At 38.6% G+C, this 19,783-nt stretch overlaps 1 protein-coding gene across 1 annotated transcript; it reads right to left on the reverse strand.

Moving 5' to 3' along the window:
* Window positions 1-282: 282 nt before the first annotated feature.
* On the reverse strand, window positions 283-12,669 carry LOC122999993 (gamma-aminobutyric acid receptor subunit rho-1-like). Its single transcript, XM_044377408.1, has 9 exons — window positions 12,617-12,669; window positions 11,358-11,464; window positions 9,238-9,305; window positions 8,931-9,154; window positions 4,421-4,503; window positions 3,983-4,123; window positions 3,739-3,891; window positions 2,020-2,216; window positions 283-1,715 (listed from the first exon to the last, which is right to left on the reverse strand). Exons 1-9 carry the CDS (start codon window positions 12,652-12,654, stop codon window positions 1,428-1,430), a joined length of 1,299 nt encoding a protein of 432 aa, XP_044233343.1. The 5' UTR covers window positions 12,655-12,669; the 3' UTR covers window positions 283-1,427.
* Window positions 12,670-19,783: the final 7,114 nt, after the last annotated feature.

The following is a 19,783-nucleotide window of genomic DNA, read 5'->3' on the forward strand; positions in this document are numbered from 1 at the left end:
TGCTTTTTTTTGTTTAAAAAGTTAGTCAGTACCTGAGGTAACCAGTTTGTCATCACAGTGTTTCAGCACTCAGCAAAACATACTGCATATCTGTGTTAGGACACTACCTGGGTGTTGCTGAGATGTTTATCTGTATTTTTTAAAGAGCCCCTCCAGACATGTATTAAGACATATAAAAAATACTCTACTTGGAACAATAATGTATGTCTGATAAAATCCTTAAAATGGCATCTACTCTGCTCTGAACACTTTAATCATACTCAGGTGCAGACCAAAGCAACCATACCAAGACCCTTTATAGGAGGTGGTCTCGGTTTGTTTGTTTGTGGTGGGAACGTGATCTGACCTTGATCCGATCCAACTACTAGGTATACTCTGCGAGTTTGAGCAAAATGGCTCCTGTAGCCAGGTGTGCTTTGCATGCTGGGATGCAGATGAGCGAATTTAACAATTGCTAACAACTAGCCAGAAAATTAATTGAGGTCCAACCTGGACTAGTTCAATGTAATATGTTGTATTTGGCCAGTGGACCTTCTTCAGGACCGTCTTCCTGTGTTTACGTTCTTGCACCCGCCCCAGACACAACTGACCAATAAGTGGAGTGAACGTTCTCATGTGGCTTGTAGTGATGATTTTGGGTCGCTTGGATTTCTCTCTGTGTGAAAAGAAACTGAACCAAGTTTTCCAACTCATCCACTGATTTGGACCAGAGCAAACGAACAATAGGTTTAAAAACACCCTAAGACGGAGCTGTCCTTTCAAAGATACACAGCAACTGAACCAAACCCAAACAGAGCCAAATGAACCTGAGGCCAGAAAAAGTAGTTCACACTCAGTATTAACTGAAGTGCTGGCTACAATGTGTTTTAAGCCCTTTTTAAGAGCTTATACAACTCTGAGCCTGTTGGGAAAATCCTTAAATATGAAATTGGCAGATAACCTGTCAAAATTCAAAATTTTAGCTGCATCTAGGCAAACATTCAATGGTCTTAATGTAACAGGCACAATCTGTGCTTTGATGAAGAAATATTGGGTAATATGTTGTGTTTCGGCTATATTTGCTCCTGTGAGACAGTCCTTGTATCCTCTTAGGTTCTACCCACTGAGACTTTTGCATAGAGCCATTTGTTGAACTAGAAAGTGTGGAACCTAGACCTACCTCTGTTAGATCAAAAGCTGACATGAGCCTGTTTTTGGAGGGTTGGGTCTATCTGAAGACCTGTATTACACACCAGTCTTTCTTTGGAGCTGTCAGTTCCATTTTCTATCTTTCAAATTTGAAAACACAAAACCCTGAAACTGCAGGTTCAGTGCACAAGTTTCCACTTCACTACAAGTGCATCTCTTAACCACTTAGACGAAGCAGGGAGGCAGACTTGTCAAATGCAACCTCAGATACCCACAGGTCTGTTTGAATCCCATCTGTGCTAGCAGTAGATAGACCAGTAGATGATGTTGAAGAGGATGTAAGATCCAGGAAAGATGACCCGTGAGTACTTGTCTATGGCGTGTGTGTCGATCCAGACGTTGCTGTAGGCGCTGGAGCCAACATGGCCAGTGATAGGGTCACTCTCCATTGCCAGCTGCACCAGCATCCTCTCCCGCTTCACCCCGTTCTCTTCTGGCATGCCGTAGTTCCCTGTGTTGTTGGCATCCACCTCACTGTAGCTAGCTGACATCATGCCAGGATGGGCTATACCACAGGTACACGGCAGCTGCAAGTAGACAAAAATAATTAAAGACTCATGCTGTGTTCACGATCTTTCAGTTGCTGTTAAAATACCATCTTGTTTTTGTTTTTTCAGTTCTCTACACACGTTTTACCTTAAAGCCACTATCTGGAGAATGTTTATGTCTTAAAAAGTTTTTGATTTTAATAAAAAATGTGCTTTGCTGTCTGCTTAAGTACTTTTTGATACTAACACACAACACGTTTTTAAATTGTGAGATGAAACTATTACTCAGGCATATGTACATCATCTCGGTGTCTATGAGTTTAGAGATGACTGACTGACTCACCCTATCTCTGAGTTTCCTCTCCTTACGTTCTTGCAATGTAGACAGGTAGTTGACAGCAGCATACTCGATCACTGACAGGAAGACAAAGACAAAACTGACCCAGAGGTAAATATCCACAGCTTTGATGTAGGAGACCCTGGGCATGGAGGCGTTGACTCCAGTGATGATGGTAGACATGGTGAGCACTGTGGTTATACCTGAAGCATAGGGAGAACAGAATATCAGGTCAGAGCAGCTGAAAGGAGGCTCATATATGATGTTCGGGTAATAGTGATAAAGAAAAGCAAAGATAACAGCTAAGAAGAAACATTTGTCTGCGATGAGAATACTATCCCCTCTCTTCAAGAAGCTGTAGCTTCACCTTATGTGGTGAAAATAAAATTCTGGTGTGTATGTACAAATATTGACCCACACAAAGTGCAGAATCAACATTTGAGTTGACTAAAAACTTAATAACATTCAAAGTTTAAATCTTGCTGCCATTCGAAGATTATGGAAGTCCAGTGCTGCTAATATTAAAATCAAATAATTTAATTAAATCGAAAGATCATTTTCCATTTGTGGAAACCTGATGTATGACAAAAATAACATAAACAAGGCTAAGAGTCAGTCACAGCCATGCTATTGACTCTGAGACTCTTTTTATGTACAGTGGTGCTTTGAGCTAAATGCTAACATCAGCATGCTAACATGCTCACTGTGTTAACATGCTGATATTTAGCAGGTAATGTCTTAGTTTACTGTGTAAGTATGCTAACAGTAGGTGAGCCTGATGGGAATGCCACTAGTTTTGCAGATATTTAGTCAGAAACTGAGATACTGGAGAAAAAAAAGTTTTGACCTGATGATGGCGCTAGAGGAGAAGTCAAAGGATCACAGGTCAATGCAATTCTTCCTGAGAGAAACATTAACATCTGATGCTTGCAGCTAGATACATTTTACTAAAATTAAAAAATGTCAACCCCATTTATTTGGAATTCATCTATGAATTAATATAAGTGATTCTTACAGTATCTGTTCTACTGTATGAAAGCCTCCTTCAGTTCATTCAAATCTGCAGCATCAGTAATATGTTGATACATCTGCAGCCTCTAATTTGAGAAGTGCTGCGCCAGACGCAGTACCATTACACATGGCTGTCCACGTGTTTACCTTCAATAAATCACCTGAAAACAGCACACCAACAAACATCAGTCTAGTTGGATATAGTAACTCAATATACTGCCTGTTTTTTTTTTTTTTACCAAAGCTCATCAATCCTGTGCATCATAGCCTCCTTCCCACCTTTATTTTTGATAAAAGTGGCATCTCATGTTTTATTCTTGAAACGCATCATGGTATAAATGTACTATGTGCAAATGTTCAAATTGCACTGAACTGGAGTGATAATTTCACCAACATTATTCATTTCTATCTTCATTGTACTAATGAAAAAATAGACCCACACCATCTGCCTCTGGCTGCAGATTTATGGTCTCTCTGATCTATACACCTTCAACCAGCCCTTTTGTACTTTGCACTGCTGCACATACATGAACCAAAATAGCCAAAATAGCAGGTGAGCATGGAGATGCCCACACAGTCAGTGCACCCAACACCTACCACCTTGCACTGGTCATTGCTCTTGGTTAAAATAGGGCCAAAAGTCTGAAAAACTGTCCAAACCAATTCATCAGTTAACTAAGAAGTTAGTCACCAACAATGGCCAAGGACTCTCACCTAACGGCACTCTAGCAGGGACGGCCCTGCGGTCGATCCAGAAGGACACCCAGGACAACATGACCATCAGAGTGGCAGGGAAGTAGGTCTGCAGCAGGAAAAAGAAGATGTGACGCCGCAGAGTGAAGTTGATGTACAGACGGTTGTACCAGCCTGGAGAGGAGATAAAGTTAGAAGTTACATATCCCAGAGAGAATGTAGGCTTACATTTAAAATAGCTCTGCACTCATAACTCTGTTAGTACCTGTGCTGCTGTAGAAGGCCAGCTTGGTGGTGGTGTGGAACTCCTGAATGAGGAACTGAGAGAGAGATATTCTCTCGTCTGTGTTTAATGAGCGGTTCCCTTCCTTCCAGTACAACATTAGGTCATCATCTGTGTACGCATCTGGAGGGACAAAGAGCATAAACTAAATATCAGTGGCACACATATGAAAATAACATGATAAGTGAAGACTCTGTACAACAATAGATGGGGAGAGTGCTAAAAAACACCCTCCAGTCTCCAGTGTATTCAACAGTTACCAGCACAGGTGTACACTTAATATCAATTTTATTTATTATATTTATATTTTCCCAGTGTATTCAGAAAGGAATGAAAACAGGACAGAAAGATAAATCTAATCAGAATGTAGCTGGCTGTAGGAGACGATAATCATCAAACTTGATCACATCAGTCACTTACAGCTTTCTATCTCCAAAGAGCATGTCTGTGTGTCCAGAGGAAAGCGACTCAGGTCCATGCTGCACATGGATGTGACTGTCACCCTGCAGTACAAGACAAAACAATTAGCTTTTGTAGTATATTTAAAATTTTTAGAGAGAGAAAACACCATGTAAGGGATGTAAGCTTGATATTTCTTTTTTAAAATGCAGTAATTAATGTTTAAAACTGCTCCATAGCACAAAGAGGGCGCTAAGATGAGCTAACAAGGTTCATGTGGGAATATGTGTTTTCATGTTCTCTTTGACGGCTTTTATGTCATCTGACAAACTTTGCTGTCATAAAGAAATTCAATAAGCAAACTCATGGCCCTTTTCAACTGAATTTCTCAAGAAGCCTTTTCAGGAACTCAGAAATTTGACCTGCATAGAAGCTAGTTCCAGTTTTGGTTTCTGATGTTCTCGCCCCCCCCCCAAAAAAAGTCTCTTGTCCCAAGATTTCTAATGGCCCAGAAACTCAGGGTGGAGTATGCAGTGCTGAATGTCACTGCCTGCTCCAACATTAGCCTTGAGGCTTCAAACCAGCAGTGGTTGTCACTAGTATCAATATCAAATTACATATTAAAACAGTTCACTTCCTATCTGGCGAAGCTGCTTTTCTACCTCTGTATGTCTCCTTTCCACTATCAAACATCACACACAGTAGTCACATACAGCTTGTTCTCAATCTAATTTAGCTCATCTTTGCAGTTCTTCAGAAGCAGTAAAAATGTAAACAGGGATGCACCAAAACAACTTGTAATACTTGATGTAGTCTCTAGAGCTCATTAGATCCTGTTATTTGGTTTAAAAACCACAATGGACGCTGAAAGTAGGAAAATATAATTGGTAGAATCTTGCATCAAAAGATTACTGGTCTGCAGTCACCTCTCAAGTATAGTGTACAATCCAAAACTGGCATGAGAGTGCAAATTTTAAGTTTAAGACGTGTTTCTTCTCTAACAAAAATAAAAATGAATGCAGTAAATGAAAGCAAATATGGATTTATTGATCCATGTTGTCTATACAAAGTAAACTGGCTCAAAAATAAAAAATCTGATAGTACATATTATTTAATAGTACATCTTATTTATCTATTTATCTAATAGATTAATACAACCTTGTATCCATATATTCCACAACATAGTCAGAAAACTGTGCGGCTCCACTCTCCTCATGCAAACTACTAACTATATTCCTGTGTCAGTGTCCATCTACGGCAAATTCACCGGTCCTATCTTAAAGAGACATGAACATATTTCTCTCAATGAGTTTACAATAATAACACACATGCATAAAATTGTAAATAGTTAACACTACTAATTACTCTTATTGTATAGATTAAAACAAATGTAAGGAAAAATAATATGTAAATACCGTGTGACTCTAAAATATGAATTTGACCATCTAACCAGCTAAAGCCCCTTTTTGACTAAATAGTTCCAGGAACTAAGGAGCCACAGGAACTAAACTCAAGCACTTAATTTGGAACTAAATATCCTCGTCACTATCCTCGTCAATCTCTGACTTCATTGTGTTCCCCCACTTCTGAATCCAAACCTATACCCTTGCCAATGGTTCTTTGGCCTTGGGCCTTGCATGGACTTTTCTAAATTTTGACCTCATTTCCATTGGTTGAAATGAAGGTAAGGTTCCTAAGTCACTGAAACGGTTCCTGGGCCCTAGGGAAATGTTTTTAATTCAAGAAATGGGCTTGAAGACATTGGAAATCAACCTATAACACAATGACAAAGACTACACTATGATTTGGAAAGAGATTGGCAGTAATCTACATAACAGTACTGTATGTGATTTGTAGTAAACAGGATAAGCTATGCAAAACCTTATAGTTATGTGCAGTCCTACAAGAGCATACAAATTTACATAGCTTTCTGGGAATGTTGATGTTAAGCAGAGGCAGTAGCTGTTATTGAATGGGAGAAAGATGCTTATTTTCACCTACCAAGATTTTGGTGCTTTTGATTTGATGATAAATATTGTATAGTGCCCACTGACCTTCATATACATATGCTTGTCTAACCTTCGGCAGTGCATTATCCATCCATACTTGCAGGCAAATATTGTTTGGGTCAGGGGTTCCAGCACAGAGATGATAAATGAAAATACATAATCCAGCTCACAGGACAACAGAGGGCTATAGGGTCGGCAGGAGAGGTCTACAAATTGTCATCCTCACTCGCCAATCTGCCTTAGTCTGGAAAATCTCTAACCAGCACCAACCCCACACAGATTAACCCATGCCATGTGATGAGTATGCTTATATGTATTTATCATCATCAACAATAGTCTTCTCTCATACATATAGTATACATTCACCAAGTAGCAAAGCACCACAACTCACATCAAGATCAGGATCTCTGATTGTAAGAAAACCAGATCACAGACTTCACACAATCTGACTTTTGTTTGATTTTATTTAACAAGATATGGATTTATCATTCCTATTATGGTGTAGTAGCACCTTCTATGCTAACAGTGTGATATTTCCCATCAAAAACTAAATGCAGATTTGCAGATGATGCTGTTGAATTTTGTTCGTGCCAGTCCATCAGCAAGGCAGTACTATGAGTGGTCACAACACGAGGCAGATGGCCAGCTGTTATCATTTGCTAGGTTCTGTAATGTGGATTACAAAAACAGCTATCTTGGCTCCGGGCCTCATGTCGCTTGCCAAAATTAGAAGGTCATGCTCAGCAGTATTAACGGTTGTAATTGGCAGAACGTTATCCCCTTAAATACACAACTTGTACTGTGGCAGCTGGTGCCACTTTGTCTTTGTGGGACAGCCAATGGCAATTACATCCCTGAACACCCACTAACATCATAACCTGCCCCACTTAAAACGTATTACTTGTATGTAATGCACTAGTATCCGGTGTTAAAGAAGTCAGTGGAATATATTAAAGCTGTACTAGTCATATTTTTTCTTCTCCTAAGCTCTTTGGAGCATTTCAGCCTTTTTTTAGCTCATGGTTTTGGTAGCCTGCATCTTTACTGTTTTGATTCAGTCTCATCAACCTAGTTTCAGCAGCAGAAGGCTCCTGCTTTCAGCGAAAAAGCTCTAATAAACTCACTGCCCTGCCAAATGCTAGACAGAAGACACAGTTAGCAACTAGCTTGTGAACATAGTGGAGCATTTAGCAGCTGAAGAGCAGATATAAACCAGAAATGAACTGAGAATATTGGATTTACATTCATCAGGTGGACATGAACACCACTCAAAACAAATCGCCTTTTTTTTTAAACTGTAGGAAAAATTTGTGCAAGTCTTAATTTGCAGGGCAAGAATCAATGCAGCAGAGGCTGAGATATCCCTTAGTTTTGTTCTTGGACTAAAAGTTAAGGATAAGCTTCAAAAACATATTTCTACATTTCCCATGATGCACATCAATAGCGTATTTCATTAGACCTCCCCTTTCTGGTAAACGCCCACATCTTTCAAAGTCCACACCACCAATTTGTAAGTCAGTTATTAATTTGTAGTCCTCAAGCCCACACCCTTATAGAGGTGTGATGTCACTTCAGTTATTTTCTCAGACTTGACAAAGCTCCTCCAGAGCCATGAAAGACATTATACACACACAGGCTGGGTAGTAGGCTACTGCCCATGACAAGTAAATTGAATTTAATTTATAAAATTTGTAGTGTGCCTCTTTAACTACATGCTGCCCCTGTATGATCAACAACTTTACAAAATTATTCAGTCAATTGTGTCACTAAACCACTTTGCTTTACTTTGCTTCTACAGTTCAATCAGACAAACTGATCAACTTAAGTCAACTTAATCAACAATATCAAAAACAGTACATATGGAAGAAGCTGGGGGGGTGGAAAGAACTCAGATGGGCTGCAACTAACCATTATTTTCCTGACTGAATAATCTGTTGAATCTTCTTGATTGTTTTGTCTATAAAACAATGAAAAATGATCAAAATATCCTATTGAATGTCTTGTTTTGTTCAACAAACAGTCCAAACCCCCAAATATTCAATCTACAATAATGTAACACCAAGAAAAGCAGCACATTCTCAAATTTAAGAGCCTGGAATCATTAAGTATTCCGCATTTTTGTTGGAAAAATTACTTGTTAATTGTTGATTACTTCTTAATTGATTATCAAAATAGTTAATATGCAGATTCATTTTCTGTTGTTTGACTAATCGATCAATTGTTGCAGCCTTAGAGAAGTGTGAGGTTATAATGGATGCACTTGTATGAATATGAGTGGATGTGACTAGTCAGCTGGTAGCCAAGCAACTGATGGTTAAGCAGGAATGAAGCAGCTAATGCAAGTGTGACTTCAGAACTCTGCCAAATGCAATGCTCCATTCAAAGAAAGCAAATATCTGGATTTCATCTCATTTGAAGTACTTGAGTGTTTAATTAGTTGAGACCAGACTATAATATTATTCATGTTAAATCCTGATTAAACAGTCTCTCTCCGTTGTTTCATACATTGGGGGTAGAATTACCTGAGGCTGTAGAGGACTTTGCCATCTGGGTAGACTCTCAGCATGACATTGTCAGTGGTGGTGTCATGTGTGAAGGACTTCTTAGAGTGGACAAAAAACATGTCAGGTACCCAGATCTTCTTTACCAGGCGGCCGTCAAAGGTCATGCTCTGGTTCTTGTTGCTTCGGAAGGATAGACGTTCATCTTTCCAGTAGTGCCTCAGATACAAGGTCATAGTAAAGTCCTTAAACAAGAAAAGAAATGTTTGTTGAAGCACTATCTCAACTTACAACATACATAAAATGTCACAATACAGTCCAGACATACCATATCAACCTCTGAAATAGCATCCAGGCTTTCAACCTGAACGTCAACTCCAACTGGGACTGCAGGCCCTAGAAAAATATAGAGCAGATTACAAAGATGTATTAACCTGCAATTTACAGTAGTGTTAATGTCAACAGTACCGATAAAAACAGCAGTGCAGATGTAGCCCAAGTGCCTCATCCAGTGTTATTTGGATTATCTGTTAATTTGGAGGTCATGACTGCTTTTTATGCCAGTGCTTTTTGCTACAAACAATGACTTCTGCTCCCATTCCTCCAAATCCCCATAAAAGCAGTTGGGTGTAGATTTCCCAAAAATGGCACAGAGCCAGTGGAGTGAGTACTCTAATCCTACTTTACATTATAGTGCAGGCAACTTTTTTTTTTTTAGCAGGGCTCCAGATTGTCTACATTTTGATACAATTATGGTGGGGACAAACAAGTATATAATGACACAAATAAAGCTGATGTTAAACTGAGTTGCAGTGTGAAGGTTGGGTGGGCGGGTATGTGAAAAGAATTTACCATCTGCTATTTAAAGCTGCTGTGAGGAGATAAAAATAAATTTAATTAAAACATACAGTATGTATTGTGGTTGTGTTTTCAAGCACAGTCAAGTTCATTGCCATTACATTTAGATTAATCTACATACAGTATATGAAATGAAATATACACAGACTCAACAGATAACCAGTTAATAACGACTAATGTGCACACATAAAAACATAAGGATAAATTAAAAGTGCATTTTGATGATGCCCCACTGACATTTTTGGGAGGCTATTTTATTCCTTTAACAGACAGACAGTAGAGAGACAGTGGGAAACGAAGGCAGAGAGAGATGGGGAATAACATGCGACAAAGTTCTGCAGTCGGAATTGAACCACAGACATTGCAGTTACAGTTTTCGGCATACCATGGTGTGTCCCACCTGACATTTTTACTGCATCCAGGCCTGAGAGGCTAAATCTGGCCCTGCTTTCATCACACAAAGGTCAGAACAGCAATGCTTTTCCTCCAAACAGGATACAGTGTGAAGTTGCTCTAATGTAACTTAATAGCAAGGTGAAAAAAAGTGTTTTATTTATGTTTCAAGTCTGTTGCACCTCTGACCACACTCAGCATCACTGATGGATGGCGAGCCTTAGTGACTTGGACTTAATGGGAGCAGTAACAGGGAGCTGGTGGAGTCATGAAAAGTGAAGTGTTATCATTAACCCAACTTACACACTGTTGTTCCACCCTCCATCACAAACAAGCTGATTGATTGTTCCCATTTCAACATGGAACAGTGGAACTACACTGAATACATTAATGTAATACCCCAAATCCATAAAAGTATAGAAGAAAACAGATGTGCAAACATCTCTAAACAACACCCTGGCATGTTCAGATACTGTAAATGCAGATGGAGAAGCATTTTCCAGCCTTTATACAGAGTCAGAGATTTAGTAATAATTTTAAAAAATATCACAAGTTTAAATTTGATATGTTACAGTGAATAAAGACATGCTATCTGCATGCAGACTACAAAATAAAAAATATATATATGATTTTTGTAGAGGACTGTTGAAATATTTGCTGTAATGCACTTTGCATTGAAAAACACTAACATTTAGAATAAGAAACATGCAGTAACTAATTAAACCCAATCCAGCTCACATTCCCTGATGTAATTAAGAGCAGTAAAGACTGCCAGTAACTGAGTGAAGGCTTTCCAGGAACTGCACTGGGATTCATTTGAGATTTCGAATATATAGGGGAAATGCAAGTGTGAGAATTGAAAAAGCACACAGATTCAGGCTTTGAGCCGTGCTAATGTGGCAGATTAAGATGGGAGTTATTGAATTAATCACATTAATCACTGGCCCACAGCAGCATGGCTCAGACATAATCCTACTCTGTTATGTCATCTCTTCAAGCCAGCGTTGGACACTCCCACTTCCCCCATTTAAATGAGTGTATAGATCTGGCTGCGTGGGTTGGGTTTAGGCGTAAAGTCTCAAATAACACTCCATGCAGTTAATGACTTGTCTGGACACTGAATTACAAACCGAAGCATCTTTGAACAGAGAACATCATCTACTGCTCCATTTAGTTCAGAGAGATGAATCTCCTTACCTCCAAATCCTGGTCGCATTGTGAAGTCATGGTCTTCTATCCTCAGCAGCTGCTCTGACTTTGTACCCCAGGTTTTGGTAATGTCTGGACTCCTTTTGTAGATAGGACTGATGGAAATAGATGAAAAACAACATTTCAAGAGTTAATATCCACATCAATATGAACATCCAACATGGTGCGTTATATTAATACAATTCTTTGTTCTTGTACAATATTTTTTAAACATTAACAACTCTTTTCACTCACTTAAATATATTTTTACTTACTTAATTAATACTTAATTTTTATTGTAAAATTTAATTTACATTATACACAATCAATTGTCTTTTGTGGTACTTGTATTTTCTAATATATTTCTAATATATTTTTTATAGTTGACCCTATTTTTTGATTGTAATGCATCACAACTTGCAGGCAAATTTCTTGTATGTGCCAGGCTACTTGGCAATAAACCTGTTTTGATTCTGACTCTGATTCTGATTCTGATGAAGTTTAGGGTCTCTAAAAAAGATGAACAATTCTGAAATTCTACTATTCTGTCTTCTTACAAGACATGATGTTCTTTAAATGCTTTCTAATATGCACTAAGTTTGTTCTATCAGTCCTTTTGTAAAATTACTGAATTGTATGTGAAACCTTTTTTGCTATTTCTGTCAAGCTGATCTAATCTTTACAAAATGTTGCACTTGGCTTACAGTACATTCTCCTGTATTATGGCTGCTACACCACTAACACAGTGCTGCAGTGGTGAAAATTCAAATCCAATGTCAAAGGAGCTGGTAATCCAGCCTTGGATTTACACGTGTACTTAATAAAGTGGCCACTGAGTGTAATTTGCCCCAATTGTTTGAACATCATTGATAGCTGCTTCCAGCTACATTTACTACTGGAAAATCACTCTTGTGCTATTCAGGAGCTACACCAGGGTTAATGAGCTTTTCAGTATATTGTACAACTGATGTTCTCCCAGCAGTTTGATTGCATGCATTGTAGCTTGTTGTCATCTTACTGACTTCATCCAGAAAATAATCAAATGAACTTTCTGATTCAGAAGGATAAGAATAGATTACATTGGGTTTAGCACGGAAGCAGCCCATCCTCCTCTCTAGATACTGCAAACAATAGTGTGATTAGAATGTTGACCATGTGCATTTAAATCCATTCATGCTGGTTTAATCTTTACTATAAGATTCTCCTGTCTAGCCTCGGTTATCACTCTAATTGGACTAAGAAAAGAAAAACACACACACACGTCATACCTGCCAATTTTGCGACCGGATCCTTCTGTTAGAGGCATTTCTCTTTTCGACCTGAAAGGAAAACAAACATTATGTAAGGTACTAAAAGTCCCTGTTGGACATTCCTGCTTGCATTTCCACCACATCTGAAGAACCGTGAAGATTATTACACAGATTGGATCTAAGATGAATTGAAAAACAACAGCGGCGATTGAAAATCAGTATTAACACACAAGGAAACAACAACACAGAGTCATCCTGTTGTTCTCTGATATTAATGTTGTGTGACTCTGATGTATGAATCATAGATGTAATGAATAAATGAAAAGGAGAAATGCAGAGGAGCAAAATGAAACTGAAAACTCGTCTCAGAGTGTTTGATGGTTATTTATTTCTGCTTTTGAACGTAACTGCCATGAAAGAATCAGAAAATAACATTTTATTTCTCTCATTCACTCTCTTTTAACTCTTTTAATGTTAACAAACAAAGAGAAATGTCCTCCTCTCGTCCTAATATCGATACTCAAGGGCGCTGGCCAAGGGGCCACTGGCCCCGCCACTTTACCCTCTTCCCACATTCTTTTTAAGTTTGCGAATCACTGTATCCCCACAAATGCCCCTATATTGCAACACTTATGGTAAAAAGATGTTTCAAATATTCCCATCCACTCTAAGACATTAGGTCAAATAAAGCAGTGAAATGACTGTTTCTTAATTGGATGCTTACGCCCATAGGCAACACCTATTCTGAACATACAGCCAACCAGTCAGTCAGCACTCATGCCTTGAATGTTCATGTGAATTGGTAAACAGATTATCGTGTTCAAAGGCTCATCAGAAAAATACTACACAGTGACTTGTAATACTCACAGACTGGACATTCATGATCCCCAGAGGATGAAGCCTAATGTTTGTGGTCACCTCAACTTTCATGGAGTGATTTCATCAGTATTTGTTGGCAAGAAATATCAAAATCAATTGAACAGATTGTTGTAATATTTACTGATTATGTGCATGCTCCCCAGAGGATGAACAGTTTCCATAATGGACACTCCCTGAGCCTTCCTGTAAGGCCACCATTGGTAAAAAAAAAAAAAAATCAGATTTGCCTGGAGGATTTGCATGAAATTCAAAAAACTAACAGGCAGACTTCCATGAAAATAGCTGAGTACGTTATTGCTCCCAGGGGATTAACTTTTGTGATTTTAATGACCTTTTGATCTTTTCTCTAGTGCTACCCACAAGAGGTTTTACTTGTGACCCCTTGTCATTGGGTGCATATTTGTGGACAGTTCCATCTTACAAGTGATTTTCCTCCTTCAAAACTTATAGATTATTAGATATTAGTTAGCGATCAGAAATGTTTAAACTATCCAGCATTTAAAATGAATTACTGGAATTACTGGAGGAGTCCCAATTCCCATGACCAGAACCAGTATCCCAAAGAACAGTGAGCGAGTGCTCCATTCACAGGAAGCTGGAATCACCAATGATGACCTATTGATTGATCTATGACCTATTGCCGAAAGATTTTTACCATGTCACCCACACTAGAAATGAAAGTGGTATGTTAGTGGTATGTTGGTCATTGTACTCAAAAGTACACATGGCTGACACTTAAGCTGTTGTGTCTGTCTTCGTCTCTGCGGTAAACGTGCACACCCTGTGACAGATGTTGGAGAAAATAGAGCATATTTCCGGGAGAGGTTAACTCCTTCAAACTGGAAGGTTAGGCCATCATTTTTTTTGGCAAAACTAATAGCAATACTAATAGTGCTTTTACACTGGATGCAGCCACACTGAGAAATTAGTAAGCATCTGATGGAGGATGTAACACAGAGAGGTCAAAGAGCTGATGAGCAGCCAGGCCACCGTCTGGTCCGCTTCATTGCTTTTGAAACTAGAACCAAGTTGACTTTAGGATAGCGGGGAGGGTATTTACTATGCCTGTCGCAAATTACCGTCCTCTGCAAAAATCAAATTTTCCGTCTCCACATTTAGTGGGGTATTTACTAAGACTACTAATATAAATGAGCCCAGCTATAATTCATTTGATTTACATAAAACGCAGCTAAGTAAGATTGGATGCCAGGCTGTTGCACATGTCTAGAAAGCAGTGGAGTGCGAAACTGACCTTTTCTGGTGCTGAACTTTAAATATTGGTTGAAGAGAAGACAGTTTTTAAACTGCAAGTGCAGTTAAATAGCTTGATATTGTCAGCTCAACAAAAAGATCAGTGATTGAATGCGGTATGAAAAATCAGTGGGGGGATTTTGGTAGAATTTCAAACTTCTGACAAGATTTTTGTTGTAAACAGATTAAAACAAAAGCCCAATATAACTGACTACTTAATAAAGAGCTATTGACGGCTTCTTCAGTCATGACACTTAGATGACACTGGACTGCAGCTGCTGTGTGCCATTAAAAGTCAGGAAACAGCATTAAAACAGGAGGCCACCGACAGAAAGGTAAAGTCATGAGAAATAATAGCTTGTTGCATTGCTGCTCTTTTGGCTTGCTTTGCATTTTTTTGTCTCTCTCACTATTTCTCTCTCTCTCTATATCTCTTTACTCACTGTTCTGACCTGGTCAGTCTGTCTCTCCCTTCGTGTGTGTCTGATAAAACAGCAGATTTTATGCAGTTTGCATCTAATTTCCTACCAACTGTCAACACTGGTTCTTTTAACCACAACCACAGTCTTTCTCTATCCTTAACCAAGTAGCTTTAGTTGCCTTAAACTTAACCATAGTGTGCTGACAAATGTGGTGTCACATCAGATGTTATACTCACCTGGATGTACGCTCACCTGGGTCATTTAGGAAGGCAATGACAAACTATACATTTTGTCATTAATTTTGGATGACTTTTTCTTGAGCTCACTGTTTGACAAGAAACAGCAACAAGTCATCAAAAATGAATGAAAATGCTGAAAATGCTATGCTACAAAGAGCATTCGAAAATCATACCCAGGATTTTTTCCCCTTTTGTTGAGTTAGACACATGTTTCCTTTCGTTATTTTTGGCAACTTTACAGCGAGACGATTAGAAATAAAATATAGCACATTAAAATAAATACTGCTGGACAGCGGCCTCTGCGGCAACAACTGGCCACAAATTGCATGGAGTTACAACTTCCAGGTCTGACAGGGGCCCAAGAAACATTTTTCCCACACACAATCATGGGGAAAACAGTGGATACATTTTTCTGAGTGTAACAACCCCTGTGAAATGACTCATTTCACTATCAGAATTTGATCCATTTGGTCTGATCACATTTGGAAAGTCTACAAGGGCCACACGATTGAATTGTTTTATCCCCATTCAAGTTAGCTAAACTGGAATTTAGCCGTCTCATCCGGCAGAAGTCTCTAGTGAATATGCTTTATGAGTGCATGGGGCCCATAGAGTCGTGTGCAGTATGTTCTTTACAGCGGGAAGTGACTTTTTTGGCTTCATGCGCCACTGAGCAGCTTTCAAAGGAATGAATGGGTCCCCAAACAGGAAACAACAAACACGGTGTTATAGCAGACCAGGTAAGGCTGTAACAGCAAAAGGCTGGAGTGTATTGAACAGAGTCCATCCATCTACTCCCAGTGAAGCAAGATATGGCTTCAATATCAAAGGCAACTAAAATAAAACTCCAGTTGTAGTCAGTCAGATCAACTGACCTTTCATAGGATGCAGAGCAGGAAAACAGATAACCTTTGACTCTGAATGTAAAAAAAAAAAAATCAAACATGTTTTACATTTGTGGTTTACTAAAAATTACATTTAATTGCTGGCCTTCCTTCCGCCTGGCTAACCTTTCTCAAAGGAACAACAATAGCAATAATTCAGAAAGCACATTAACACATTCAGATTACAGGTTACGTAATCAGAGTAAGTGATTTTTCTAACCAGGCACATGTCACCTTCTGTTGCTGTCAGCTTAAGACAGAGCTTTGATTATCAAGCATGTAGGAAGGCTCTGTCTGATTGTATACTGCAACACCTCAGCTATTAAAATAAAAAAAACTGAGATTAGTCCTCTAGATCATTAGTGTTCAAAAACTCAGTATTGGATATACTGGTGTCATTGTTCTTGTACTGGAAGTTATCTCAGTGGTACACAACTATACTTTAAAATGCAGACACATGGTCATAATAGATCATTATAATAGGACTTTTATGGAGAGCAGAAGGTCTAAACACAAAAGAAAGATAAAATGAACTCAAATCAGGCAACCTCTTTCATACCCCAGACCCAGGAACCCCAAAATTTCTAAGAAATTAAATAGAAAACTTGGATCAGCCTTGTGTCAAAATCTTGTCATAGCGCCTTTAATATATAACAGTAATATTATGTACTCTCTAAAAATCACTGGGTTAAAAATTGATCCAGTGTGACAAATTATATAGTGACAAGTTAACCCAGTATAGTGTTGACCCATAGCTTGTAAATTTTGAACCCAGTGATTTTTAATGTGTATAATGTATATAGTGTGTATATGTATAATGATATGATTATAAAATATTATGTATTAATCATGCTTATGAATATTTATTTCATAATATTATGCTTACATGATGAATATTCTTAAATGTATTTGCATTGAATGAACGTACAGTGAAACTAACACAGGGGGCTCTCTGGTTAATCCAGCTCTGTAGCTGTTTAGAAGTTCTGCTCATGAAAACATTTGTGCTGCTGCCTTCATTGTCTTTTTTCACAGCAGAAAAGTAGACTTGTCATAGCAGGAGAAGCACAGATGTTACTGATAACATTAAGGGCGACTCTGTTCTATTCAAGTGTCCAGTAAGTCATGACACTGTTTTACAGCGAGCCAGCATGTACAATACCATCACCCTGAAACAGAAGCAGCTAAATGGAATTCAGCCATCATTCATTTTATCATTTACACCCGTGCTTTCACTGCTGTCACATGTCAAAGTGTCTTCTGTGAAAAAAGGTCTATTAGTAGATATTTTGTTAGTTGTTATTTTTTGCAGAGTTGGGAATAGAAGCTTTTAAAAGAGTATCTGCTGCAACTGACTGATGCAATCCTCAAATAGGAATAAATAACATTACATCATCATGTCAGGAGCCGAGCCACAGAAAAAGAGCAAATCCTTTTGATTCCTTACAACAAAATGCAACAGTGTTGTGTTAATTTCATAACTCATGGGCTCCATGATGTCAGAAATCTGATTTTTCGGTGAAACAAGCAGAGACTCCTGAAAAACTGGAAACAACATTCAAGAAAATGATCTGAACTCTGAACTCAAGGGCTAATGTAGGAAAGCAAGCACAAGTTGATAAGTCTAACCACAAAATCATCAGACCAAGAGGAGGGAAATATTCATTTTAACAACTCACAATCATGGGAAGTTTGAACATCTGCAATTCCATGGCAACGGAGAGAACCATGTCATAAGGTAGAAATTCCAGAAAAAGCCTGTAAGTGGATCTATTTCCAACGTCCAGAAGGAACTGATAAAATCTGTGGTTTGATGTTGTATTAGAATCTTATTCATTTTTGTAGTTTTTCCAAACGCAGATTAACTTGCATTAAGAACATTCTTGAATGATGCGCATTTTCTTGAAGCTGCAGTGACCTGCCCTTTGCCTTCCAAAATACTCAGTTTGTATAGAATTTCCTTAATCATTGTAAGCACTTTGGGAAAAAATGGCTACAATCTTTAGGCAGGCAATTTGACTTGTTTTAATAAAACTGAGAGAAGATTTCAGACATTTTTATAAGATTATGAGTAGATGAAATGACAAATGTTCAGCTTTTATGCGTATTTACGCACGGCACAATTAGAAGCCAACCAAGCCTCATTTGGATCATTGTGAACTGACCTGATGTGTCTGTATGGCTGCAGTATTTGTCCTCTTATACGCGTCTGACCGGACACACCGACCACCCAAACCAGCAGGTGTAGCAGCGCAACATCCGTGTGCATGGTGTCCAGCAGAGTCCCAGGCCTCTCTAGAAGTCTCAAAACTACAGGCTACTGCCAAAAGTTTTTGCGCACAGGGACCGCATTCCGCGCACGCTTCGCGCCGTAAACATAGTGAGATTGTATACATGGATCACACAGTATTTAATCTGACAGAGGAGGGGGGAAGCTATTTCGCCTTAACCCACAAATCCTCCGCGTCAGATGGCTGGGATTTGCTCTCCGTACGCTCGATGGAGTCTGAGCGGGAACACAGAGCACGTTTTTTTCACTTAATTCACCTCCACATATACAGGTAAAATATGATATAGTGAAGGCAGCAGGTCACAGTGATTCTGCATGTTCACTCTTATATAAAATGTTAAATGATGAGGATGAGAAAAAACCCTACATTGGATGAGTTATAGTCCCTTTTTTCACAGGCACATCAAGCTGATGGGTCACTGTAAATCTAAACAATGATTTTATATGTTTTATAATATAAAATATTTTAAGATATTTTCTTAATTAATTTGAAGTGATAGCTTTTTCATCTGAATCGCACCATTTAGTATATACATTAGATTTGAACAGCATGTTCCCAATTACCAATATGTATGGGAGTATGTAACCGTCTCTTAATCCGGGTTGAGTGTTCCTGTACTGAGGCTGAGTGCAGGTATGTCACTGAGGTTATACACTCCATCACCTCCATCACTGCATCACAAAGATATATGATTTTTTTGATAGTCTTTCTTGCAGCATTGTTAAACAGTGAGGTGGTACTGTAGTTAGTTAGTATTGCAGCCTGCTTTGGTCTTCATGTCATTTCCATTTCTTTGCTATCTGAGTTGTGAAGCTGCCTTTATAACCTACAGTAACATGCACTGTCATAAGTGCCTCACACCGCACCGCACCACACCCAACAAGGGTCAGACTGATATATTGATACATATACTGTATAAATCAGGCCATTAATGACATTTTGTTTTACTAGTCTAATGGATAATGACTGCTACATGAATAGTCTGCAGTGTCTTTTCATCAATGTTTAAATATTGATACAATATGGGGGGGGGGGGGGGGGTTAATAGAATAATTAATAGAATAGATTAGTGTTTTGGGGCATACCTCTGTTCACTTTCTTTCCAAAAGTGAGATGAGAAGATTGATATCAATCTCACTGCTACAGGATGGGTTCACAGTTTTTGAAGTCTTCAGTCAGACGCCCATATGAAGACTGAAACAGGTTTTGCTTGCTGTAA

This window comes from Thunnus albacares, chromosome 16, assembly GCF_914725855.1.
Source record: "Thunnus albacares chromosome 16, fThuAlb1.1, whole genome shotgun sequence".
Lineage (NCBI taxonomy): Eukaryota > Metazoa > Chordata > Actinopteri > Scombriformes > Scombridae > Thunnus > Thunnus albacares.

What these genes read in the sequence shown, in the direction of transcription:
- LOC122999993 (XM_044377408.1), bottom strand. Translation starts at nt 12,654, where the DNA reads ATGCCTCTAACAGAAGGATCCGGTCGCAAAATTGGCAG. An exon ending in TCCGGTCGCAAAATTGGCAG is followed by an intron (nt 11,465 to 12,616) that starts GTATGACGTGTG and finishes TATTTCCATCAG; the next exon opens with TCCTATCTACAAAAGGAGTC. An exon ending in CTCTTTGGAGATAGAAAGCT is followed by an intron (nt 4,124 to 4,420) that starts GTAAGTGACTGA and finishes TTGTCCCTCCAG; the next exon opens with ATGCGTACACAGATGATGAC.